The sequence below is a fragment of the Fistularia commersonii genome, chromosome 25 (genome assembly GCF_037954325.1).
Source record: "Fistularia commersonii isolate RoL2024-O1a breed Wild chromosome 25, RoL_Fcom_v1.0, whole genome shotgun sequence".
Lineage (NCBI taxonomy): Eukaryota > Metazoa > Chordata > Actinopteri > Syngnathiformes > Fistulariidae > Fistularia > Fistularia commersonii.
This window is the reverse complement of record NC_141308.1, coordinates 11030784-11057424: the sequence shown is the minus strand read 5'-3', so window position 1 is coordinate 11057424 and position 26641 is coordinate 11030784. Positions and strand designations below refer to the sequence as shown.

Sequence of the window (26641 nt, the reverse complement as noted above, 5' to 3'; positions counted from 1 at the left end):
TTTCGAATCTCCGCCCCTGTATTCCACAGAAAAGTCAGAATACAAAGGCAGCACAAAATGCTTCTAAGAAGTCTCTCATCTGCTTTTCATTAGGATTCATTTACTGCGATGTGCGTTTATTAAGCGCCATGTTGGTTTTATTTATTTTATTTTTATTTTTTTTTTGCGTGCATAGGAAGAACATGTCTGCAAAAAAAAAAAAAAAAAAAAAAAAAAGCACCATCCACGCATGTGCCAAAATACCCCCATCACACACACACACACACACACACACACACATACTCCACAACCCTGCAGGCGCTCCCCCCATGAGGAACCCTTGTAAGGAAGCAGAGGTAGATCATCCGGGGATTTTTGTGTAAACCTTCTGCCCCCCCTTCACTCCCACTCCCTTCCACGCTGCTCGTGCACGTTTAATGTGCGTGAACTCCCCTCCCCTTCCTCCTCCCCCTCTCCGGCCGTGCGCCCTGGTCCTCCTCCTCCTCCTCCTCCTCTGCGCGCTCCGGCTCTCGCCTCGGACGAACTGCGGCGGAGCGCTGGATCACCCCAAAAAAAAAACTTTTCTAAAAGGTACCGCGGATTCGGTCAGGTTTGGTTTTGTGTGTGTGTGTTTTTTTTTCCTCCAACGTGGATTTGACTTTTGACTGTGTTTTCTTGTCGCAGTTTTTGTTTTAAATTGAAATGGAGACGCTCAGAAGTCTCCAGGCGCTGCTCCTGTGCGTCACCCTGGCCGCAGGGCAGTCGCAAGTCACCAGACCCAGATTTGCTGGTAAGTCACGGATGTCGTGCGTGTGTTCAAGGTGTGTGATGTTAAGATGCATGTAACAATGTGCGATCCGAAAGGTTTTTTTTCCAAGTTTACACATGTTTGGGGGTGGATATTTGAAAATGTGGAGAGGTAAGGGCTGCTTAGGCCTGGCGTGCCATGGGTTTGTTGGATCACCGTGATGGTGAACGCCATGCAGAGGGAACATCTGGATCTGCAGCAGAGTGGAGCTGGGCCCCGCTCTGCTGCAGAAGGGCCCGCGCACGAGGCGCAGATTGACAGACAGACAGACAGACAGACAGACTGGGGCCTTCTGTGCACGAAAGCAGACAGAAAGTCGGGTCGCCGCTCTCTACCTGCTCAGGCGGCATCACCCCTGTAGGCCTGCGACCCCAATCGCCGCAGGTCACGCCCGTGCGGCCTGGGTCGGGCGGACCTTCTGATCCAGTTTGCGACCCGGCGAGTCACGGGTGGGAGTGTCACGCTTTTTTGTGTGTGTCGTTTTTGCAGAGTGCCCCGTTGACCTTTTCTTCGTGCTGGATACGTCTGAGAGCGTGGCCCTCAGGCAGTCCCCCCCTGACTTTTACATCGGCCAGATCAAGGACTTCACCAAGCGCTTCATAGATGAGCTGAAAGACATGTGAGATGCACCTAATCTGGACGGAGTGTTGTTTGTTTATTTGTTTATTGATACTTATTTGTGTGTTTCATACACACCCCTATTATAGCACACACTGATATTCACTGTTGTCATTTTTCACATCACAACACACATTTTTTCAAATGATCCCATCATTTAATTATGCTATTTTAGATCTTTTTTTTTCTTAATTCTCCAATTTCAGGGATGGCAAAATGCTATGTAGGTTACTAGGCAACAAGGGGTTCATCAAAATTCAGAGAAGCATCAAGTCCTCAAGGAAATACATGAAGTCTACAAGAATCCATTTTGAAAATTCTTTGAAAAATTCTAGAAGTACCCCAACATCACACAAAAAATTAAAATAAAATAAAAATCCACAAAAAATACAGAAATGATCCAAAAATTTGATGACATTCCATTTGAAAATCAGCAAAATAATTAGATGGAACAATAATTGCAAACAATTATCTTAATTCCTAAATTAAAACTAAAAGTTCAGATGAAGACCTCAAATAATTTTTATTTAACCACACATTTTAAATAAATGAGTGAATAAATGACACTAAACATACCTTCATCCATCCATCCATCCATCCATCCATCCATCCATCCATCCATCCGTACATGGATGGACTAAATATACCTGTATTCTGTAAATATATTCACTTAAACTGCATGATGACATATATCAATCTCTAAAAGGTTTCTTAATATTGTGATTTTTTCTTTTTTAACTGATGCGACGAATCTCCGGAAAATAACCGATGCTTTCGTTGACCAAGGCGCCACCAGTGTGACCGCTTCCTGACGTGGAACTCGGGAGCGTTGCACTACAGTGACGACGTCATCCTGGTGCGAGAGCTGAGCGACATGAACACGCAGCGCGAGCAGCTGAAGAGGGACATCGACACCATCAAGTTCATCGGCAAAGGCACCTACACCGACTGCGCCATCAAAAGGGGCCTGGCTGAGCTGCTCGTCGGGTAATAACGTCACACGCACGCTCCCATCGGTATATCGGTAAGAGCCGTCGTCTCACTTTTGCGCGTATCGTTGTGTTTCCACGCAGCGGCTCGCACTACCACGAGAACAAGTACATCGTGGTGGTGACCGATGGGCATCCCATCACCGGCTACAAGGAGCCGTGTGGAGGCGTGCAGGAGGCCGCGAATGAAGCCAAGCAACACGGTGTTAAAGTGTTCGCTGTTGCTATTTCGCCTGATCAGGAGGTACACACACACACTCACACACACACACACGCAGGCAAAGACCAACTGTTCGGCCATTACCGCGCTTTGAAGGCCCGTCTTGTCTCGAAGGTTGAGTGTTTCCCTCTGGCATTGGGAGTTGATGACTTTTTAATCTCAAATGTGATCCCTTATCACACAAGTTCTGATAAGTGTTGCATTTAAACTAATGAAGCTGGAAGAAGTAAAACTATTGTGGAAGAATCGGTTGATAATTCCTGCGAGCCAAAGCCCAACCAAACAGTCTCCAGACCCCTGGAGGAGAAAGGTTTGTGGTTGGCCGATAGATGGCAGAAATGTTGAAGTGTAAAAGATGAACCCGGTTGTACACAAGAGGTCTTTTACCCGCTGCTTTTTAAGAAAATCAATTTTTTGTCAAAGGTTCGCTTCCACATTTTCACCAGTTACTGTTCCATTAATCTGCATGGAGTACCCATCATGACCCTTACTTGTATGACACATACTATTGGCCATAACGTCATGGGATACAATGGGCTTCCCCTTTTGCCACCACACAGCACTGGTCCATGGAGGCATGGACCCCATCAAACCTCTGAAGGTGGTCTGTAACATCTGGCTCCATCACATGAGCAGCTTGTCCCTCAAGTGCTGGAAAAGCTCAGCTGGTCAGACATGTTTGGCCCATGCATTTCTAAGTGCTCAATTGGACTGAAATCCAAAGCCCAACTATTTGAGTTCCTAAAGCCTTTTTATTGGATCCATTTTGCGATCAGGACGAGCCGCAGGTTTGGAGAAGTCCAACACAGTGAGGGAAAAAAAATGGGAGCTGCACCCAGGAGGAGATTAAATGACAATCTTACCATCGTGGAGTCTGATTGTCATGGTAACGGCCTCAAGCATCAGCTATAAAACAAGTTCCTCTCCTTCCTTTTACAACTACCAAAAAAACAGGTAGATGTATACCATTGTTGAAGGTGCACTCATCTCATTGGACCACATCACGACTTTTATGAAAAACCATTTTCCATGATATCCATTGTAGCTTAGCATGATGAACTGTCATTTTATTGGACCTCAGGCCTACTTGTGTCCATACCGAAAAGACATTCTCATTTTCAAACCAGATGCTTGGAACTCCCTTCCCACGGTAGAAACCCGCCGCGGTGATTTTACCCCAAAAAATGATTGATTTGGTTTTTAATTGCGACTGGTGGATCAAATCATTGCCATCGCAACATCACCATCGCACGGATTCTTTAAAAAGAAGATATATAAAACCTCCTGCTCCAAACCATCTGACTGTAAGGCAAAAAGCATACAACTCTGGTACCCTGAGCTAGCAGTTTAATATCTGTATTTCAAGGACTAGCAGGAGTGAACCAGCTGTGTAATGATGGAAATCTATGAATGTGTGTCTCATTAGGATACCAGACTGTCCCTCATTGCCACCGACCACAACTACAGACAGAATTTCACCGCTGCAGATGACTCCAGGTCCACCAAGATGGACACCATCCGGACTATCATTCACATGATCGTACGTCTCTCCTCCTCCCTCCGCTATGATTCTTGTCTCAGTCGTCAACACCTGAATCTAACCTGTGCGTTATCTCTCTTTTTCTTCCCAACCCCCAGACGAACGAGACAAAAGACGTGGTACGTTTTCCCGAAGTTGTCTTCTGGGAGAAATCATCTGAACCTCTCTTGTGTTTGTATCTCAAATACTTTTAAACGACTAAAAATAAGGCGGCTTAATTGAATCCAGGTTTCCTGTTTAACTCAAAAGGCCAAGCTGCGCTGGCTAAAAGCCACATTTGGAAATGTTTATCGAACCAAATACCCCAAAGAAATCCATGTCTTGGTTACAAAGGCTTTTTTTAATCGAATGTGATTATTCTTTTCTAAATTAGCAGTATCTTAATACCATATCTTACTAACTGGCTAACTGTCAACCTTTGTGGAAACTATCACACTCGGGGATTAAGGACGGTCAAACCGAGCAGCTGCAGGAAAACGAATCTCCGTCATTTTTATAGACACCTCTGCAGCTCCAATAAACGTGGCTCGGAACACGGTGGCCCTATTTGACTCGCGTCACTTCAACATGTAAACCCTAACGCACCATTCGTCTCACCTTACTATCTTTTCCCTTGTGCCTGCAACCAGATGCAGGAGTTCACGTATCGGTAATTCAATTTAATACTCATGTTCTCACCTTTTATTTCAAATCCCATCATCATAATCCCACTATCTGTATTTTTTGCTTTTTTTTACTTTCTCCCAGAAAAAAAAAGCATTGACTTACTGTCATTTTAATTAATGGAAAGTGACCTTTTTTTCATCATTGCATGCCATCCCATACTTGATACTGATTTAAACCTAAATTTGGGTGATCTTTTGGAGATCCTAAAATACTTGGCTAGGACATAAAGTTTTCTCAAGCAACCATGTTGTATATGTTTCTATACAAGTGTATACATATATCTATGTAAACAGACTGTGTACTTGTATAGCAGTGAAAAACACAAACTAATAACCCCCGAAACAAATGTTTAATGTTGATTTTCTCTTCTTTCCCCGCTTACAGTGCTGCTCTTTCGACTGCAACGTAAGTGTCCCGTTTGATCCCGTCCAGCCGTCTCAAAATGATTTCTCTATCGAGCTTCTTGTCGCTGACATCTTGGGTTTTGTCGTTTCGGCACGCAGGCTGCGGGAGGGCCGAAGGGACCCGACGGTGACAACGGCGGCAAGGTGCGGGGAACTCGCGGAAACTCGGCGTTCAGATTTGCAAACAAGTCATGCTCCGAAACACGAATTTTATATCATTGTTGATTTATCTTTGATAGGGAGAGGCCGGCCGACCGGGCATGCCGGGAGAGAAGGGAGATATTGGTGACGTGGTACGTGGTCCCCCGCCTCCGAAACACATCATATTCCCACTTCGAAATATTACGATTCCTAAATTGGGATGAATAACGCTTTCTTTCACGGTTACAGGGCAGCATTGGAGATCCCGGTCCAGTCGGTTACAGTGGAATGAAGGTAAGAGGCACCGGATGAGTCATCTTGGGGGTTCCCGCCCAGGAAACATCTCTAGCTGCCGTCCACTTTGTCCTCTTGAGGTTGCATGCGGATGTATATGACCCGAAAACTCAAAAGGGATGTCAGAAGTAGTCGGTTGTTTGGCTTTTTGATGAATCCTAACGTGTTTGCTTTTGTTTCCAGGGAGACCGAGGCAGCAGAGGCGAGAAGGTAGAAGGAATCTCTGATACAAGAAGTTTACAGAGTGGTGTTGTGTAGTTGGACATTGCTGACTAACGCGGTGTGTGTTTCCTCCAGGGTGAAAGAGGACACAAAGGCTACAAGGTGAGACGGTTTTAACTCTCAGACTCGGTACATTTGCTTCTTTTGGCGTTCTTTGTCGCTCACCTTATCTTTCTTCTCTCACAGGGAGACAAAGGTCAAAGGGGAAATGATGGAGTCGATGGGCGGAAGGTGAGTTGACCTGTGGATGCTTCAGAAAGCACTGATGTGCAAAAGTACTGCAAGGGTTTCCTTTGGACAATGTAAGTGAAAAGCGATGAAGCTAAAAGGTCCCGGGCAGCCATTTTCCTCGTTACTATTGAAGGAACTGATAACTATAACTATTACTACAACTACTAAAATGATAATATTTATAATAACAACAATAACAATGATAGTAAGTTAAAAAACTGGAAAAATAATAGTCACAATAGTAGTACGTATAATGATAATAATAATGATAATTATTCGAAAAACTGGAAAAAATAAGGTAAATAATTGCAGTACTTATAATACAAACATACAACAATAATAATGATAATAAAAAATGAAAAATAACATATTAGTGATAATCATATTTATAACAGTATAATTATAATGGTAATAATAATCATAATAAAATGAAAAAATAAAATTAGTGATCATCATACTCATAAAATAGTTATAACAATAATAATAATAAGAAGAAGAAGAAGAAGAAGAAGAAAATTTTGATAGTAATTGAAAAGTTACAATAGCTATAATAATATTAATCCAGATAATTTCTTGTAGCGCTTTTTGGCAAACACAAGAATAAATAAGACAAGGACACAATTCGTGGTGCGAAACCAAATGAGTTATTTTCATCATATTCAGATTAAAAACAAGATAACTTACAGTGATTAAATAAAGATATAGAATAAAAGGATGTGAAGTTGTTTTTGCTGTCTTCATAGACAATATAGTACAAATACAACACAAACAAACATCCACAACAGACAATGAGGATATAACAAAAACAAATAAAAACAAATTTGGATAAGAAAATTAAAATTAAAGACAATATTCTAAACTGGACTCTTAGTTCATCCTACAAAATTCATTAGATATTCATACTTTGACAAGAACATCTTTATAACCTGCGCGCATTCAAGTCCAATTTCTTTTTTTTTTCACATTGAAACTTCTCTTGAGCATATATATAAAAAAAAAAACATTCAACATCAGGAAAAAAAAGAATAAATAAATAAATAAATAAACAAACAAAAAGCTTATACTTTCAACTGCAATAATGATGGCTAGATTTGAACTGTAGATTTGTATATTACTTTCCATGTCAGTCGAATTTCCAAAGACCGTTTACTTTGGAGCGTTGAAGCCACTCTTGGTGTTTTCACACCTGCAGGGAACCGCCTCAGGAGCCAATGTTACTTTATATTTCTGGCGAATCGAGGAAATGTTTGTTTTTTTAATTTTTTTTTTACGATGACTGGATAGAGGAAGTAACAGTGGAGTGTTTGGTGGTGACTTGGGAGCCTACTGGATAAAATGAGTTGATTTCATGAGGATAGTCCCCGCGTCCCGTGAAGCGACGCCCTCCGTCGATGACACATCGTCAGGAAAACCGCGATTTAGCGCCAGCCTTTTCCACCGGGCTCTCCCACTCATGCAGAATTAGCCCGGCGGCCACTCGTGTTCCCCCTCATCCCTCCCTTCACCCATTACCGAGAAGCTAAATAACACTGGCAGCTGAAGAAGATGATGATGATGATGTGAGAGAAGCGTCACCATGGAAACCGAGGTGCGCGCGAAAACACTCGGAAAAAAACAAAAAAACAAAACAGTGGCTCGGGGCAGCATCCCCTGAATGAACTCTTTGGCTTTAGGAGATATTTCGACTGGGGGAAAAAAATTAAGTTTGAAATTCAAAGTAGCAAATAACAAGCCAGCAAGCGAAATACTGATGGTCTGATGTGTCTTTCTGGTTTTCCTCGGCAGGGCGAACCTGGTTTCTCCGGTCTCCCTGGCTGTAAAGGATCACCCGGTGCAGACGTAAGTTCCACATTTGCACTTACAGAATCTCACACTGCACGCTTCCCGAATCCCATCGCGATGGAAAGGCACCTTCGGACACTTTAAGAAGAGGCACTCCTGGTTCCCGGCCCGAGGCTCTGTCGCGCCGTTTATCGACTTTTTTCACCGGTTCCACTCGCATGTTTAAGAATCCCGCGCTCAATCGGCCCCTCCGACCCTCGAACCCCCCGGGGCTCAAAGTGGGAAGGCGTTCCGAGGCCCCCGAGCTTTAAATCACTTGCTCGGTTTACATTCTCGGCTGTCAGGCTGTTTAAGTGAAACATAATGAAGTCCCGCAGTCGTACACAAACACAAACGTGAGCATCGGAGGGATTCTCGCTGGCCGTGATCATGCCATGAAGGTGTTGCTGTATTTTTCTGCGCCCAGGGTCTGCAAGGGGATGCTGGACCAAAAGGAGACCCTGGTAACTATGGACAGAAAGGAGCTAAGGTAAGATATCGATAAGGAACTCTCAAAGGTCAATTCCAGTGGACCGAAGCTCTCCTGTACCGACTCGCCGTTTGTCAATTCCAGGGAGATCCCGGAAAGAGCGGTGACTTGGGAAGGCCTGGAAAATACGGCAATATGGGATCACGGGTAAATCCGCGCAGGTCATGATATTGACGAGACCTCCTCGTGAAGTTACTTTAACGCAAAATGTGTTTTAACAGGGAGACCCGGGCCCCCGCGGAGCCAATGGAGACAAAGGAGAACGCGGTGATGATGTAAGTGAGCAACCACCCGGTATGGAAACGGGAACTAGCTACACTGTGGTTGTTATATTACAATATTTATATTTGTGTTTCAGGGTGCCCCGGGAATAGATGGAAGTCGAGGAGATAAAGTACATCGTATCCCAAATACTGGTTTGCATGGCTTCGCGTTTCTGTATTTGCCGCTGTTTACATGTCTTGATGTGGCCTCTAGGGAGAGGCTGGAGAGAAAGGGGAGCAAGGGGCGCGTGGAAACAGAGGACCCAGGGGCGACGTAGTAAGTTATGATGATGAAGATGCGATTTTCAGACCCGCTTCCCTTTTAAGGCTATCTGTAATTATTATATACCAATTATAGTATGCAGTTACATTTGCACAAAATGTGTCAAAATTAACAGTGAAAGGTACTGTGCACAAAACAACATACAACTACGATGAAATGACGCCATAAAAAAGGAGATATTTCAGATGATTGTTATAACTAACTTGGAACTGAAGAAATTCTAATCCAGTTCTAGTCTGGATGAATATTCTTGACCATAGAAATACAGACAATATTTCCAAGATATTTCCAAAATATTCTCCAATAAATCTGAATCCGATGTGACGGCAATAATATCAGGTGATTGGCTCTTTATTCCTGATACTAGCTGCCCTATTTCGATCCGCGGTGAATGGAATGGTTGACTTTTTCAGTTTTTAGGAAATGAAAACATGAATGACGAGCTGCGTAACTTTAAAAATTAATACTGGCAGTAATTTGCGACAAAATTCCCTTTTTTTTATCAGCCACTCGACACTGAGATGTGTTCGAAAGCAGGAATTGAGGCTTCTGCATTGTATCTGATTCTGGTTGACAGAGCTACGGCTAGATGCTAATCTACAGATGTCTGGATTCATAATTATATTAACTGGGTTATTTCTCCATAACAGTAAAACTAGGACTTTTTGGCTTATCACTGGCAAAACATGGATCGACATCCATCCCAAAAATAAAGTAGCTCATCAGTAGTGTGAAGAGAAAATAAAAACAGTTCCCAGTATCGATCCCTGAGGAACACCGCTGCTCCTTTTTAGACTGAGACATGATCACATTAGAGGGGGAAAAACCAGTTACTCATTTTATAAAGACGTTTTCTTCCATTTCTCATGTGGGTCTAAAGTAGCTTTTGTTTGTCTTTTGCTACTGTCTTGAATCCATTTGGCTGCCTCCTTTTTCATTTGTTTTTTTTTTTTTTATTTTATTTTCCTTGCTAGGGGGAACCAGGACCCCGTGGAGAGCAAGGGAGGGAGGGCTCAGTTGGCCCCTATGGAGACCCTGTGAGCCACACACACACACACACACACACACACACACACACACACACACACACAGGAATCGTGCACGCGCTCAAACGGAGGCAAACCTGGCAGCAGCCCCAGAGCGCTGCCCACTCGTGCATATTCCGTCTTCCCTCTCCCGCTCTTGCTTTAACTCCTCCCGGGAACATCCACTCTCACTCTTTCCCCTCTGACTCAGTTCTTCTGCTCGTCTCCTCCAGCCAAAGCCTCAGTACATTTTTTTTTTTCTTAATAAGGCACAAGGCGGAGTAATAATAATAATAATACGTTACAAGCATTAGTTGTGGTAACCTCCATGATGTCAGAATGTTCAATGGGCCTTTTGTGCTGCATAGCATGAACTGAATCGTACAGAAAACATGGAATAACTGGCAGTTGGGCCTCTCCCGCTGGTGTGCGCGCTACATTCTTTGCAGTCTTTCAATTTTGTCATTCTATATTATATAACACAGAACTTTACTGTAATATAATATTTTTCCCGTTATTTATATTTGTAATTTTAGCAGAGCCTACCTAGCAGTAGTTTAGCAGTGGCCAACTAAGATGCGGTATCATGCTTTACACCTTCCTGCCAATTCCTGACAATGAAATTCTTCCATTGTCAGTTTTTAAGTTTTTTTTTTTCTTTTTTTTAAACTTGTGGAAAAAAAACAGCCGTAAAAATAAAAAGGAATTTTAAAGAAATTCAAATCCAAGCAACGAGTTGAACAGAACTAGAACTTGCGATTCAAGTAATAGTGTTCAGTCTTGATGGATTTTTTTTTGTTTTTGATTTAACAGATTTTAACTGTGATTTGATTATGAAAACCATATTTTTCACACTATAAGGCACACTTAAAATCCTTAAATTTCCTCAAAAATCGTCCATGCGCCTTATAATCAGGTGCGCCTTATATATGAATTATTGTGCTTAATGACCTTGAACCAATTTTATGGCGGTACACCGCGTTCAAACCTCTCTCAAAATGTTTTAGTGCGACTTTGGTAAGCGATGAAGCTGCTGCACTTGATTGGTTTTCGGACCTGATAGAAGGATGTTGTATTAAATTTGGTCCTCGGTCACTCTAACTTCAGGTGTCCGCTATCACTTGCAACGATAAACCAATCAGAGAACAGTTTACCTCTGCCGCTTTTTGTAATACTGGCACATACTGCTCTTCAACATAATAATAGCGTACATTTGTGTGTATGAAGACCCCCAAAAATGGCACCTGTTAAGAGACATGTTTACAAAGCAGAATTCAAACTAAAAGCTATCAGTCATCCAGTAGATTATGGGAATAGAGCAGCCGCCAAAGAATTCAACATTAATGAATCAATGGTACAGAACTGGAGGAAGCAAGTAGATGAACCATGTCAAATAAAGAAGACCAAACAATTTCTGAGGGGACAAAACAAGATGAATAAAGTTCAACCAAACTGACTTTTTTGTTTCGCTTTATATACCGTATGTTTTATCATGCGCCTTATATTGCGGTGCGCCTTATGGTCCGCAAAACACGATATAACAATCAAGATGGCGGGCTTACCGTTTCAACATAAAGGTTATAGTTCACTCTCTTCATGGTGAGGCCAGGGCCCCAGACCTGTCCTTCTTTGGGCCCTTTACGATACAGACTCGGCCCTGTGCGTTAGCGCTGCGACATCTTGTGAAATATTCTTATTTCCGACTTTTATACTGTTCAAGAAGCAAAGCAAAACAAGACAGTTTATGTTAAATGTTCAGGAAATCGAGCAGAACAGCCTCAAGCCAAAGAGAAGTAAGCCTACGAATGACAGTGTGATAGTGAATTCATGAAATTCAAAATGCTAATTAATGTATGCAGCAGACGGGCTAAGATGCAGGAAATGATGCCATATTCAAATTTGGACTTCCTTTTAAAATTCAATAATATATAGAATAATAAAATGAAAAGTGTGGGCGTGGTTTTGTTCTATGCAGAGGGTTTATCATCCGGTAGCATTGTTTTGGAAATACCCCGAGTGACTGCAGCTGCAGAAACTCTGCTTACGAATTTTATTCGCTCTTAGACTGCGTTTTCGAACTGAATCGTGTTTTCACATTGATATCAATGTAAATCCCATTGATCCGTTCTCTAGCCCCAAAAAACATATTTGAAACTTTTTTTATGGGTTTACATACAGACCTTAATTATTACTGTTCTTGGTGTTTTTCTCTTCTTACTAGCACTTCATGTTTCCTTCACTCAATCAGCAAAAGTTTAATGCCTTCTTGTGTAGGAGACCCTCGCTAACGCTAACGCTAATGCTAATGCTAACGCTAGCCCCAGGAAGCTATCTTTCATTCATCCAAGCTAACAATCACTTTGCATTGTTAACAAAGTCAACACTTGAGCCAAATCAGCTGTCTTTAGCGCATATTTGCTCTTCAGTATTGTACTGACGATTGACTTAGCCATGTCGTAGCACTTGGCGAGATCTGTAACACTAACACCACGCTCACATTTAGCAATTATTTCCTTCTTCAGATCAACTTAACTTACCACCACGATCACCAGCGCTTTTAACCTCTTTGAGAGCCACAGTGAGTGCTAGCTAACTGAAAGAAGCACAAAAAAGCGTTACAACACAACAATGAATCGCAGCTCGATTCAAAATTCGATCAAAAACTCTCCTCTTAGGGTCATTTTTGGTCGTAATTAGGGGCGTTATAAACCTAGATCCTTCTGCATATCTATTTGATAACATCTTTTCAGGCCACTATGAAATTTGCATCAGCTTTTGTAATACGAAGAAAAGCATCACGAGTTCAGTTCATTAAAATGATACTGAACCTAAAGAAAAGTGAGTTCTATTCTATTTCTGAATCCTTCCTCTTGCTGTCGATGCAGACGGAGGATATTATTACTACAGCAACATTTTGCTCTGCGGCTGCAGGTGCAATGCCGCGAACCTGGGATGAGTCAGTAACACCGCCGGCGTCCGTGCTGCACAATGGCAAAATTCTCCCCAAAAAACAAACAATAGACACATTATGAGCCGCTTAGCATGAAGTTCTTTTTAAATTAAGGCCGGTTGACGAACAGGTTTTAGGCTGCTTGCAGCTGCATACTTAGCTGTGTGGGTTTCCAAATTTATTATCATTATTCTTTTTCTTATTTTATTTATCTGTTTTTATTTATTCCATGAAAAGAGGAGTATAACGTTTTTTTTTTTTTCCGCAGGGTGAGCAAGGCAGAGGCGGGCCTCCTGGTTACAGGGGTGATGAAGGCCCCCCTGGACCAGAGGTGAGATGAACCACACACACACACACACACACACACACACACACACACACACATCTATACATGAACAAATGGTTATATCTGTAGTCAGATTTATAATTACTGAACAAATAAAAGTCAGCTTCATTGTCAATTTCTCTGCATGAACTGGACATACAGAGGAATGGAGAAGACGTTCCTCACAATCCAATGGTGGCGTTAAATAAACAAAGTAATAATATAATAAGAGAGTGCGTATTAGCAGTTACGTGCACGGTTACTGTAAAGTATGAAGTCTTTTGAACAGCGGCTACCATGTCGCGGTACGGCACGGCCTTTATTTTCCCAGTGGCGTCACGCGTCCCCACTCCAACGACACATCTTGACAACATCCAAGTGCCTTCAGGAAGCGCGTCGCATCTTCAATGTGTTTCTGATCCCCCCTTTTTTTTTTGTTTGTCTCCCAGGGACCCAAAGGGCCAAGAGGAATAAAAGGCGCTCCAGGAGACAGAGGCCAGATGGGGGAGAGGGTGAGGGACACACACATATGTATACCATCCATCATCATAAGCCTGGCCACGGGGACTTTGTGTGCAAGCGTGTGTGCAAGCGTGTGTGCAAGTGTGTGTTGCATCTAAGCGGCTATGACTGTGTAAGTATATGATATTTTCTATCCTCAGGGAGAAGATGGCACCCAAGGAAACGGAACAGCTGGCTGTCCAGGTTTCCAGGTGAGTTTTTTTAGTTTTTTTTTTCTATTTAGTTTTGTTTTTCCTCCGCTGCATTTGCACTTTGTGACGTGACGACGTCTTCTTTTCCAAGGGTTATCCCGGACCTCGCGGAGACATCGGCGAGCCGGTACGTGATGGCATAAATCTAGGTTTTTTATGTGGAAAATGTCATTCATATTTTGGAAGTTCAAGATTTAACTTTTAAGCTGACATAAATCAAATAGCGGGCAGACATGTTTCACATCATCTGATATGAATTGGTTTTTGTAGGAGTTTGTTATCAGTGAGACTCAGCAATTTTCTTCTTGGAGGGGAAAATAAAGAGATGATATCAGGAATTAAAATACAGTTCAAAATGTCTGCCATGGATTGACACAAAATAGCGTCATACCCTTTAAGGTGATATGTATGAGGTAAAAACATAATAAAGAGAAAATAGCGATTCGACTTTTTCTCGTAGATCTTGATTTTTTGGCACAAATCATCTTCAACATTGGCTGTACATGAACTTTTTCACAATTGATTTGCAGTTTCATTTTTTTTTCCCCATAAATTTGTCATTATCATCCCAAATATATTGTTATTCTATCCAGATTGATTAGTAAATCTCGGAAACCTGGCTCTCCTTTTTTCACGCACCGCATTCCGACTTAGCTAAGTTTGGAAGATCAAGTTTGACAATACATATTGGAAGGTAACTTATAAAGGGTCTGAATTCTTTCCTGGATAACGTGGTTTCCTGGCCCATAACGCTTGTTTCACGACCGTCAGGGCGGCAGGGGAACCCCCGGACCCAAAGGAGATGACGGAGAGCCCGGAGAGCCAGGCTTTGACGTGAGTCCGCCTCTGGTTTGCTGGAGATGCTCCCCGGTCATAATCCCATTTTATTTTCTTCGTTCTCTTCTTGGTAGACAGGACGTGAGTCACGCGTCTCGTTTTATTGGCACATTTACATATTTCCCTCCTCCGTCTATTTTATCACTTCATGATAAAATACAATAATACTTCTTTTCGGTTCTGTCTGTCATTGGTTTTATTTCCGCATTATTCTGAAATTCTATACTTCTTTTGTCAGTTCTTTTTTTTTATGTTTTAAACTTCCATCCATCTTGTTCTCACAATCTTCCTCTGTTTTGCAGCTGGAAATAATTCCTTATGTTGATCTGAACAAATTTTGTGTATGTGTGTGTGTGTGTGTGCACGCGTGCACGCACAAGTGTGTGTGTGTGTGTGTGTCATTGGGAAAGAGGGCTTTGAGCTGATGCAGCTGTGTGTATGTTGTTGTCAAGGATACCAGGAAATGAGCAGAGGATGAAGGGACTGCATGACTGTTTTAGTGTGTGTGTGTGTGTGTGTGTGTGTGTGTGTGTGTGTGTGTGTGTGTGTGTGTGTGTGTGTGTGTGTGTGTGTGTGTGTGTGTGTGTGCGTGTGTGCACGTACGTGCATGATTCTGTGCGTGTGTGTGCGTACATGAATGCATGTGTGCGCACACATCTGCTTTGTGCATGTGTGTCTGTATGCATGTGTGTCTGTCTGTCTATGTGTGTGCGCGCGTGTGTGTTTGTGCATGTGTGTGCATGTGTGTGTGTGTGTGTGTGTGTGTGTGTGTGTGTATGTCTGCGCCCTACATAGAATTTCCCAGGTTTACCACATTAACCTTCGTCTGAACTCGGATGTATTTAGATAGAAATCGCTGCATTTTCAAGGTTCATGTTTCCTGACATAAACACTGCAGCGCACGTTCATGCTGCTCTTTCATCTATCGATCAACGCGAGTGGGAGTCGGAGTTGAGTCACGCTACAATTTCAGACTTCCCGCGTGAGCTCCGTCCGCCTGGCTTTGCGCAAATACGACTCACAGTAACTCAGACGAGTCTCTTCTCCAGCTCCGGACCGTTTTCCCTGAGTCGCTGCTGAAGAAACGGACGAATTTTCGAAAAAAACCAAACCCCCCTCGTCTCATACGCCGAGACTCTTAGCGATGTGTAAACATTTAGAGTTATTATAAACATCGTAAATCAATCATCTCGGGCCGTGTGGTTGGTCTTTGGCAAGTTCGGGAATGCGGATTGGCTTTGCGGTATCGCAGTAAGAGTAACATATGGCTGTCAGACCAACCGCTCTCGTGATTATATATAAGGTATAGATGAACAGCACTGGATGATAAATGTATTTTTTAAAATCTATTTAGCAGTAGTTCACTTTCTTTCTATGCGTTTTGGACAAGAATACCCCTCTCATTTCTGTCTCGTAAACATGTGGCTGCAATTATTGTGCTTTCGCTTAGCTTAACGACTTCAAAACAAGGGTTAAGGATTCTAGCTGGGGCCCGTCCAAGACGGGACCGTCATCGCCTCGCTAATGAATGTAATATCTCATTTGTTTCACGCGAAATCATAAAAAACATTTTTTTTCTTCGAGGTTTAATGAAGGCTATTTGCTCGACGATTTAATGGTAGTAACTTTTTACTCTCTGAAGACTACGGTGATGCCCCTGTTAAAAAAAATACACCTGATTTTGAATTTCACTTTGCCAAATGAGCTGTAACGTGTTAGTTTCGGCGCCCTCTGGGTGTTGGAAAGCAGACGGGGTTTGTTTTTATCTCCCGTTTCAATGGCTCGGTTTTAGCTGGTTCGAGCTCGGCCTCGCTTTCGAAGGTGAAAATTAGTCTTTTTGGAAGCGATTGAGATTTTTCGTCCGATTTGACGCCATACGATCTTTCGAATCCGCTCCTCCTTCAGGTCAGTCAGTAACTGAACCCCCTCAGAAAATCAGAAGATGTCATATTCAGGCCGATTCCCTGGAAAAAAAAACTGGAATTGGTGCATTCCATTTGTCCACCGAGGCAACTATCCATCCTCCTCTTTTCTCTTTTAATAGACTGTAACTTTTTTTTTTCCTCCGTCCGTAACAGTCCCTTTTTTGTGTCCAAGTTTCACGCTTTGACACATCTACTGCTTTGGGCATGGCCGTGGAAGGACTAATTACATTTTTTATTTAAGTCGTGACGAATAAAACTGAGTTTTACATTAAAAAAAAAAAAAAAAAAAGGAGAGGAAAAAAAAACTCGTCAAACTAATGCCCTCCTGTTTTAAATTGTTTAAATATTTGGCAGTGCACAGGCAAGTTTGCGCACTGGGGCCTGTGCTTTCTCTGGCCAGAAGGGACAGGACAGAAAATGTGGGGCGCGCCGGAGAAGATAAAGGTCTACACAAACTGGGACCTCTTGACCTTTTCCAGCATTTTACCGAAAGGCCCAGGGTCGATAACGTACACATGCATGGCAAAACATCTGGCTGCGTCTCGTCAAAGATGACGCCATTGAGTCAAGGTTAGGACGTGTGTGTGGAGAAGGTGCAGTAATTGGAACCCGGTGTGCGTTTATGTGTGTGTCTCGAGATCCAGGCGACTGGCATGACCCTCCCCTAAACATGAATACTTGTGTATCTGCAGCATCTGCGGTGCACGGTCATGTCAAGAATCCGTTTAAAATGTTATCTGGATCATAAAAATGTTGTCTATTGTTTAAAAGAAGAAATTTAATAGGCTTCCTTGTTCTACGCATTTCTTGTTTCTGTGCCATAAAAAAAAAAAAAAAAGCGCAGCTGCCGCTCAGACTCTGCTGGCTGCCTTTTCTGTTTCCGCAGCTGCGTTGTCGCGGCAGATATTTTTGCCAGAGAACGCCGGACGTGACCTCAAACGAGAATTTTTGACGAGGACGTAGAACCTTAACTGGAATAAGAATTAAAAAGAAACCAAAATGCTTGGAGATGTAATTTAACGATCCCACAGAAGAGTTAAAGTTGTGTCCTCTCCGGAGTCACGGTAACACCCGAGATCAAATAGTGTTTTGGACTATTCGCTTTACCTCTCAAACTACATGAAGGGTCTCAGCCGTATCCAATGATGAGCTGATCAACATCCCGTTCTACTGATGTGGTCCCAAAACATTCAGTCATTCAACCAAACTACCAATTTTCCACTTGTGTGGAATCCCACAAGGCTCCATCTCAGAGCCATTACTTTTTTTTCAACGTGTTTCTTAAAGGCTTGGAGTAATAATCCGGGTATTGAGTCACCGCCATCGACGAAACGCCGTCTATGCAACCAATCGTAGGTGGAAAAGTTGAAACTGGCGGTTTAAACGTTGGACAGGAAGTCATATTTGTATCTGTAGCATACCGTAAGTGAAGTGCGGGCCTCTCTCATCTGGAACATTCATCTTCTCACAGAACACAGAACCAGGTAGTCCAGGAACTAAAGGAGCCAAAGGTCACAGAGGACCCGAAGGCAAACCGGTAAGAATACCGTGGGGACGCGGGGGCATGACCTGACTTTGTAGGTTTGTCTGCGAGTAGATACAAGTTTAGCTTGGGTTGGCCACGTGCGCGGAGAAGACCCGGACGTACTCCCCGCACATGCAGCGTTTCAAGGCCTCGGTGGTTGTCCTGGAGATGTATGCTCAGGATCAACCTCACAAGAATGCAGTCAAGATAAAGATTTCTGAACTGGAAGACGGGAGATGGTGATTTAAATTTGCTTCTAGCGGTGAATGAATGTTTTTTTTTGCCTGAAATCAGGCAAAAGGAGCATCAAGGTTTTCTATTTCAGGGTGTCATAATTGACACGCAGGCAAAGACAAGGCATTCCATGTCCTACTTTGTTGCAAAACTATGATGATTTATAATTTGCTGCATTAGAAATCAAGTTGTTTTCAAAAAGAGAACCCTCGGCGATGCGCTTCCCTTTCGCAGAGTCGCCGCTGGTGTCGCGTGTCCGTTGAAAAAGTGTAGATTTTGAGCGTAGCCGTTCTCACCAGTGTAACATCACATCGCATGCCAAGACATTTAAAAAAAAAAAAAAAAAACAGCAGCGCTTTGTTTGGCTCCTTGTAAGAAGGAAAGAGGGAGTAATCCCTTTCACCAGTTGGCTTGTGAAACCTTGCGGTGTTGGACAGATAGAAAAAAAAAACTGTACTTCTGCATACAAGCAGAACCATCATTCTTCAAACTCCATCCTTTCACTTTCACACACACCCCGGTATCCGATCCGTCACCGACGCTTCTTATCTGGTTTGAATTGCATAAATCGACATCATCCGTGCATTATCGTCCTATAAGTTTCCTCACACACAAGCAAGCGGACGCTGGCGCCTTTCACAGAAAAGAATGCTCTTAAACTGCGTCCGCGCCGGAGAAACAGATGGGTTTCTGCAGCCAAGAAATAAAAAAGAAAGAAAGAAAATCACGAATAAAATGCTGAGTCGAGAACATTCGGCGCGTCTTTGCAGAAAAGATGTGCTTGGTGGGGGTTGAGGGTTGAGCGACCGTTGGGCTTTTGGTTTAAGAGTCGAGGGTTTTCACCGATCTCCTGATTCCAGTTCAAATAAAAGGAAAAACAAAGAGACAAGAAGGGTTTTTCTGTCATCGTGACTTCGGGCTAGATAAACCTGCACGTGGCCAAAAACCTTTTGAACAAATAAATATAGAAATGATTCATTTCCCGCGGCGACCCGTCACTCATTCTCCTGGCCTCTGCAGGGACCTCCTGGGCCTCCCGGACCCGCAGGAACTGACGTAAGTATAAACAGCTTTTTTAATCAGGGCACTTCATCTGAAACCTCACCCTCATATTCTCCGCGGGACACGCAGACGTTTTTAAGTCCCCGCGGAGTCCGGCTAGTTTCCAATCGGAAACCGGGACCGTGTGTTCCACCCAAAGCAACACATTCAATTTCCTGTGGTACCGAAAGCCATTGCTTTTCACCTAGCAGGATAAATATCACCAGGATCTTGTTTTTCTTTCTTTTTCTTTCTTTTTAAATGTTTCCCTTTTTTTTCTCCTTTTGCTGATTGTAACCATCTCCCGCACTTTTATCGGGTTTAGAAAATGTTATAAATATCGCAGTGATCTTGTTTTCTTTATTTTTATTTTTTGATTTTTTTTGCCCCTTTTTCTCTTTTTGCTATTTGTAACCATCTCCCGTGCCTGTATCAGGCTTAGAAAATCTTACAAATATCATCGTGATCTCGTTTTCTTTTTCTTCTTCTTTTTTTTTTCCCCTTATTTTTCTCCTCTTGCAACCATTTCCCAAACCTGTATCGGGTTTCGAAATTCTTATAAATATTACTGTGATCTTGTTTATTTATTTATTTGTTTATTTTTTTATTTCACCTTTTTCTTTTTTTTTTTACTATTTCTAACCATTTCCCATGCCTGTATCAGATTTAGAAAATCTTACAAGTATCATCGTGAGCTCGTTTTCTTTTTTTTTCTTTTTCTTCCTTAATTTTTCTCCTTTTGCAACCATTTCCCAAACCTGTATCGGGTTTCGAAATTCTTATAAATATTACCGTGATCTTGTTTATTTATTTATTTGTTTGTTTGTTTATTTTTTTTATTTTTTTTATTATTTACCTTTTTCTTTTTTTTTACTATTTCTAACCATTTCCCATGCCTGTATCAGGTTTAAATTTTTTTATAAATACTACCAAGATCGTGTTTTCTTTTTCTTTTTTTTTCTTTCTTTTTTTTCCCCCCTTTTTTCCCCTTTTGCCATTTGTAACCGTCTCCCGCGCCTTTATCGGGTTTAGAAAACATTATATAATATGATTTAACGGCGCACTTACACACTGTAACATACACTCCTTCTCTCTTCAAGGAATGTGAAATTCTGGACATCATCATGAAGCTCTGCTGTGAGTCCTGTCTGAGATGCACACACACACACACACACACACACACACACACACTCAACATGGGGGCCTTTTCAACTCGCTAATCAGTGTTGTATTTGTAAAACATGCACTCAAACTCCAAAGAATGTTTCGGTCACCCAGGTTAGAAGTTGAAGTTCCCCTCCTCCTCCCATTGCACGCTCAATTAACATTTTTCTCATTTGTGTGTGTGTGTGTGTGTCTCCTGCGCGCCCCGGATCCCGTCGCAGCCTGTTGCGGTAGGTTTCTGTGCTCAATCTCAAAGTGTTAACTGCGATCGATCCCGTATCGCGAGTGTCCTCAACGTGTGTGTTTCCCCGTTCGTCCACAGAGTGTAAATGCGCCTCCCTGGATTTGGCGTTCATCGTGGACAGCTCGGAGAGTATCGGCGCCACAAACTTCGCTCTGGCCAAAGATTTCATCATCACCCTCATCGACAGACTGATCAGGGATCAGCAGGTCAAGGTAACGTCCCCTTCGATTTTGCGTTCTCGACCGCTCCTTATTCATTCATCCTTTTGCTAATCACTGCAAGATGCTTCTTTCGTGAACCCCAGAGAGATCTGATTATCGACTCTGATTTAAAGCAGTCCCGTTTCAGATAGTAGGAAATGACTTATTACATAAAAAATCTTAAAAATAGAACGCGTTAATGCAACGGCGCTTTTATGTCCGTCCAATGGGTGGGTGCTGTTTGTCAGGATGGGTGGGGGAATCGGTGAGGAAGAAAACAAAATTCACAGACAAAACACACATGGTGGTTTCAAAGAAAAAAAAAAAAAAAGAGAGAGAAAAAAAAACATTTTTCTTTCCAGTTCGCAGGAAATGAGTCCAGAGTGAGTGTGGTGCAGTACAGTGGAGCTCGAGCCCAAGAGGTCATCATGCTGAGCAACCAAGTCAGCCTGACCGAGTTTAAACAGTAAGTTGAAACGTTTACAATAAGAGTCCTTTCTGTCCACCTTTTCCTGCGGCCTGAGGTTAAGAGTAAATACAGGCAGAAGTTTACGCACTTCAACCGTGGCTTCGCAAACTCTTGTCGAGCTCGGAAACAGATGCAGTGAGCCGCGTCCAACCATATGCATTGCCATTTTGGAACATGGAAATGATGCAAGTCTTCGAATCAATATCTTCAACACAACAACGCTCAGATTCTCCTCATCCCATAAAGTCAAAGTCGGCTTTATTATCAATGAATCCACAGGCACTAGAACAGGGGTCAAAATAAATTATAAATATTTAATTGAAGTGTATTTTATTTGTTCTAATTCCTTTTTTATAACTTTTAGTTCTAAGTTGGAAGATTATTGTGATCTTGAAATATTAAATAAAATTATATTTATTATTTTTCGCCGCTCAAAATAACGTCACACTTGCGGAAGCCGGTATACCCGCCAGCCCGGTAAAGTCACGATTTGCAGATACTGTGCGCAGAAGTTCAGGTGTACAAGTCCCATAAATCAGGTAAAATAAATATCTATGAAGATGCTTTGCAAATATTTATTTTTTGTTGTGTACTGACACAGTGATTTTTCCCCGATATATTTTTAAAATTCAGGTCAAGGCTCCGCTAAACGATCTGAAAGCCCAACGCTCAAAATGAGTTCATTACATAAATAAAATTTAATTTTCTCCGTAATACTTTGTGGATATCAGAAGCAACACACTACACACTTGTTTATACAAAGTGTAAAGGTAATAAAAAGCAATATATACAGTGGTACCTTTATTTTAGATGTCAAAAAGTAATTGCGGCTCCCAGTGTTTTCTTTTTCGAGGAAACCTGGTCCAAATGGCTCTTTGGGTGTTACGGGTTGCCGACCCCTGCACTAGATGCGCGGAGGAATAAAGTAATCGAGTAATCGAGTAATCTATGGAGTATGAAGTGCTTGCAGATACTGAGGTGAAAGGATGATAAGAGGGATTTAGCAGCATAAACATCTGAAATGTATATAAACATAATCCGCTTGGCTCTTCCTTAGTAGGTTTAAAATGAATTGTCCTTGCTGCAGGACGTTGTGTAAATGCCGGACTCATTCTGCCTAAATCCAAACAAAACATGGCTGACTTTGAAAAAGATTGGCAGCTATTAGCTAACAAAACAATATGCATATATATTTTTACACAATATACCGGCTTTCGGCTAAAGACCGTTCGAGAAGCTTATTAAAGAGTCGTAGTCTGTAGTTTTTGGCAAGGCAGCAAATATTTCTCTCGTTCTCGTACTCGACGACGACGAGGGGAATTGAATTCCTGTGTGTGTGTGTGTGTGTGTGTGTGTGTGTGTGTGCGCGCAGGGCTGTGAAAGATATGCGCTGGATGGCCGAGGCCACGTACACAGGCGAGGCGCTCGATTTCGCCCTGAATAACACCATCAAGCTCATGAGGCAGGAGAACCGAGTGGTCCTGGTTCTCACCGACGGGCGGTCGGATATCGACAGGGACAGGGTTCCACTCAACACCCTCTGCGGTAAAAACATCCAGGTAAGTTCGCCCGCGGGATGGCGCGAATTCAAACGAGCATCTGTCTTTTACGAGTTTTCCTGTAACGCACTTTGAACGAAACACCAGAAAACCCAAGGAAGTATCTCGTCACCTCCAGGTGGGTGGTTTAGGAGTGAAGGACTACTCCGGCCGCCAGCCAAATTCGGAACAGATCGGAGACGTGGTTTGCAAGAGCGACCCCAAGCCGGGTTTCTCCTTCATTCTGGAAAACTTTGCCGAGCTGCTCGATGACACTTTCCTGCAGAACCTGACGTCCAAGATCTGTCAAAGTATTGCAAACGCGAACAATCACGCGTTCATCTTTACCAACCGAGAGTTTGACATTAACCGATAAATACAATTATTCATCTTATTCTGGCTTACAGGTAAGAAGTGCCCGGACTACAAGTGTCCAAGTAAGTCTATTTATACTCCTCGCCTTTGTTGGTGTTGCGTTGATTTTACCGGAGGAGCTCCATTGGTGCTTTTCTTGAGCGGTCACGTCTGGAATCGATTCATAACGTGAATCTGAATATATTGCTTTTCCATCTATCTTGGTTTTGTTTTTGACGATAAAGCAAATTGTCCCCTGATATTGTTTGTGTCGTCCCCCTACGAGTCTTTGGCTGTTCCTTTTTAAACGGAAGGAAAATACCAATTTAGACAAATACCCACTCATGTCTGAGCAAGCAGACTTGCAGTGGGCTTCAGTTTCATTTCACTCCAGGCCAGTAGAGCAGGCTAGTCGCCAAGGCTTCAGAGCGAAAAAGCAAAAACAATAATAATTACCCATTCAAATCGAGCGTGAAATATGTCAATGTGAATATCGTCTCGACATCCGTCTAGTCCTTCGTCGTCCGAAGAACCGTCAGAATTGATTTTGACCAGATGTTGTTTTTTTTTTTTCGCGTGTCGCAGTCTCCTTCACTCAGAGCCAGGACATCCTGATGATGATGGACAGCTCGGCCAGCGTGGGCCAGAAGAACTTCGACACGTCCAAAACCTTCGTCCGCCGCTTGGCCGAGCGCTTCCTGACGGCCGAGAAGATGAGGGGCGTCAACGTCCGCGTGGGTCTGGCCCAGTACAGCCGGGGCACCCGCATGGAGCAGCCGCTGACCACCAACGTGACCCTGCTGTCCTATCACATCGATGAGGCGGCCTTCCAGAACGAAGGCACCGATCTCTTAGACGCCTTGAGATTCGCCATTACGAATCTACCCGGCCGCGGCGACGCGTCCGGAAACAAGAGGAAGGTGGTGCTTTTCTCCGACGGCCGCTCACAGGCCATCACCGAGGCCGTGCTGGAGAGACGGGTTCGCGAGTTGGCGGACGCCGGGGTCGAGCTCTTCGTCATCGCCGTGGGCAACCAGGTCAACGAAAGCAATCTGCGCACGTTGGTGAGCAGAGGGCGGCCCGACGACGTTACTTATTTCCAACGCCACCTGTTCCGCGTCCCGGACTATTCCTCTCTGCTTCGCGGGGTCCTCTACCAAACCGTTTCCCGAAGGGTGGCCATGTCCTGAGCGCAGGGCTCCAAGAACAGGACCGACACGCTTTAGATTTATTAGTCCCTTTATTCCGTTTCACTCATTTACCATACACTGTGTTTGAGTACGTTTTCACAGAGAAATGTCACCAAACGACAAATGATTGTGCAGCAGGCAAAATGAAGTGTCTTCATGAGCATTTTAGCCCCAAAGCGGGCCTCAAATGTGCCGTACCTCAGCTTGTGTCCAACACCAGAACCCCCGCCGCTGTTCATCCAAAGCACGTGAAGGTGTTAGAACACAATCTGAGATCGACGCTTTTGAGGCTGCACGCAGGGAAACATCCAAAAAAAATCGGGGATTACTCGGCACCCCACCTCCGCCCCATCCGAACCCATTCGCTTGCAAACCCATCGTGCTGATTTCTTCTCAGGAATTCTGCGTTCCTGTTTCAACAAGTCTGGACCCCCCTCCCCCCCCCCCCTCCTTGTCCTACTCCTCTTAAAGTTACTAATTGAAGCTACATTTTTATTTGTCACCATCAGCGCATTGGAAACGATTGTGAATATTTTTTCATTTCCTTTTTGTATCTGGTAAAGTCCCATTCTTAGACGCAATTCTTCAGAATTTCCACATGAGCGTAACAGATGATCCAGATCCCCTATTGACCATCTGGTCAAATCATGTGTCCTAACAATGCCTGATTTGAAATTTGACAACATAAGAAAATAAATTAGCCAGCAACAGATGGGAGTCGAATACATGCTCATGATCTGATCATTTTGGATTTTTTGTAACGACTGGAAGGCTGATGCATGATTGAACGATTACAGTTACACGTCTATAGAAAGCGTACAAATGAGAGCTGGCCAAACTGGAGAAAAGCCCCCTCCCACCCTGACAACACTTGGAAATGTTAAAAAAATCAGATAACCGAAGGAAAAGGATGTCATATCAGGAAGTCTCTTGAACAAAATCCATCAGTACGTCACCTGGTACTAATGAGGATGGAACAGCTGGACGCAACATGTGTGGTTTGTCTGTGCTTATGCATGTTCCTATGTGTGTGTGCATGTGTGTGTGTGTGTGTGTGCATATGTGTGTGCGTGTGTGTGTGACTGAGCACCTCTGTGTGTGTGTTTTTACTCACCCGTGCCCCGACTTACATGTGTTAATTTTGTATATGTAGCCCTGGCGATGATTCCATAAACACGTCCGGAGGGGTCACCAGTTTAAACGACAGTTACGGTTTAAATCATCGGCGCGGCAGGGACGAAAACACACATGCGCATAAAAACACACATTCTTCTGTGATCGATGAGGGTGGACAACATCTGTCACGGTTAAGTCAAGTGCACATGTTGTAATTATCCTCAATTCCAAGCTCTGCATCTTCAGTTTGTTTTCATCAGTGATCCAAAGTCACTATACTGATGTTTTTCCCTGTGGTGCTATTAGTTTCAGTGTATTGGCCTTTACCCATGTTGTTAAAGATAATTTTACCTGAGGAAACTCAACCTCAGTAGTGTTGAAAGAGCTCCTTCAATAAAGGTTGCTACACCAAAGCGTCTACTCTTGCTTTTTTTTCCACCAGCACAGCTGATATGTACGCTGGGATAAGAGAACTTCCAAAGCGGTATCCTTGAAAATGCCTACTTAGTATACGATTCAATTTATTTACCAGTCCATAATAAAGAGTAATCAATGAAAAATTAAAACAAATGATGAAAAAGTACAATTTCTGATTATTTGGACAAGCATTACATTTTGATATCAATTTTTGATATGGACCACCTTAAAAACAATATTAAATCACCTCTTTAACAAAGAGTTCCTACAGTAAAAACTATGTTCCCATCACATTCACCTTAATCCGATTGAGTTTCGAGTGTAAATTGACTCTTGCGCAAACATCACTGTGCACGACCTACCCATCACCACGGCAACACACATTTTCCCCTTCGAAAGAGATGA

General features: G+C 42.9%; 1 protein-coding gene across 1 annotated transcript; it reads left to right on the top strand.

The window, feature by feature from the left end:
- The first annotated feature begins 440 nt into the window (after positions 1–440).
- Positions 441–25602, top strand: col6a1 (collagen, type VI, alpha 1). Its single transcript, XM_086172597.1, has 36 exons — positions 441–570; positions 664–769; positions 1277–1406; positions 2192–2392; positions 2479–2638; positions 4041–4154; positions 4253–4273; positions 5205–5225; positions 5324–5368; positions 5464–5517; positions 5615–5659; positions 5843–5869; positions 5957–5983; positions 6068–6112; positions 7898–7951; positions 8361–8423; positions 8508–8570; positions 8645–8698; positions 8782–8817; positions 8901–8963; positions 9944–10006; positions 13213–13275; positions 13719–13781; positions 13932–13982; positions 14074–14109; positions 14754–14816; positions 18216–18281; positions 19524–19559; positions 20645–20681; positions 20930–20938; positions 21031–21164; positions 21515–21618; positions 22994–23180; positions 23299–23470; positions 23567–23596; positions 24099–25602. The coding sequence occupies exons 2-36, from the start codon at positions 682–684 to the stop codon at positions 24701–24703; spliced, it is 3030 nt and encodes a 1009-aa protein (XP_086028723.1). The 5' UTR covers positions 441–570; positions 664–681; the 3' UTR covers positions 24704–25602.
- Positions 25603–26641: the final 1039 nt, after the last annotated feature.

What these genes read in the sequence shown, in the direction of transcription:
- col6a1 (XM_086172597.1), top strand. Translation starts at nt 682, where the DNA reads ATGGAGACGCTCAGAAGTCTCCAGGCGCTGCTCCTGTGCGTCACCCTG. An exon ending in ACGGTGACAACGGCGGCAAG is followed by an intron (nt 5,369 to 5,463) that starts GTGCGGGGAACT and finishes TATCTTTGATAG; the next exon opens with GGAGAGGCCGGCCGACCGGG. An exon ending in AAGGAGAACGCGGTGATGAT is followed by an intron (nt 8,699 to 8,781) that starts GTAAGTGAGCAA and finishes TTTGTGTTTCAG; the next exon opens with GGTGCCCCGGGAATAGATGG.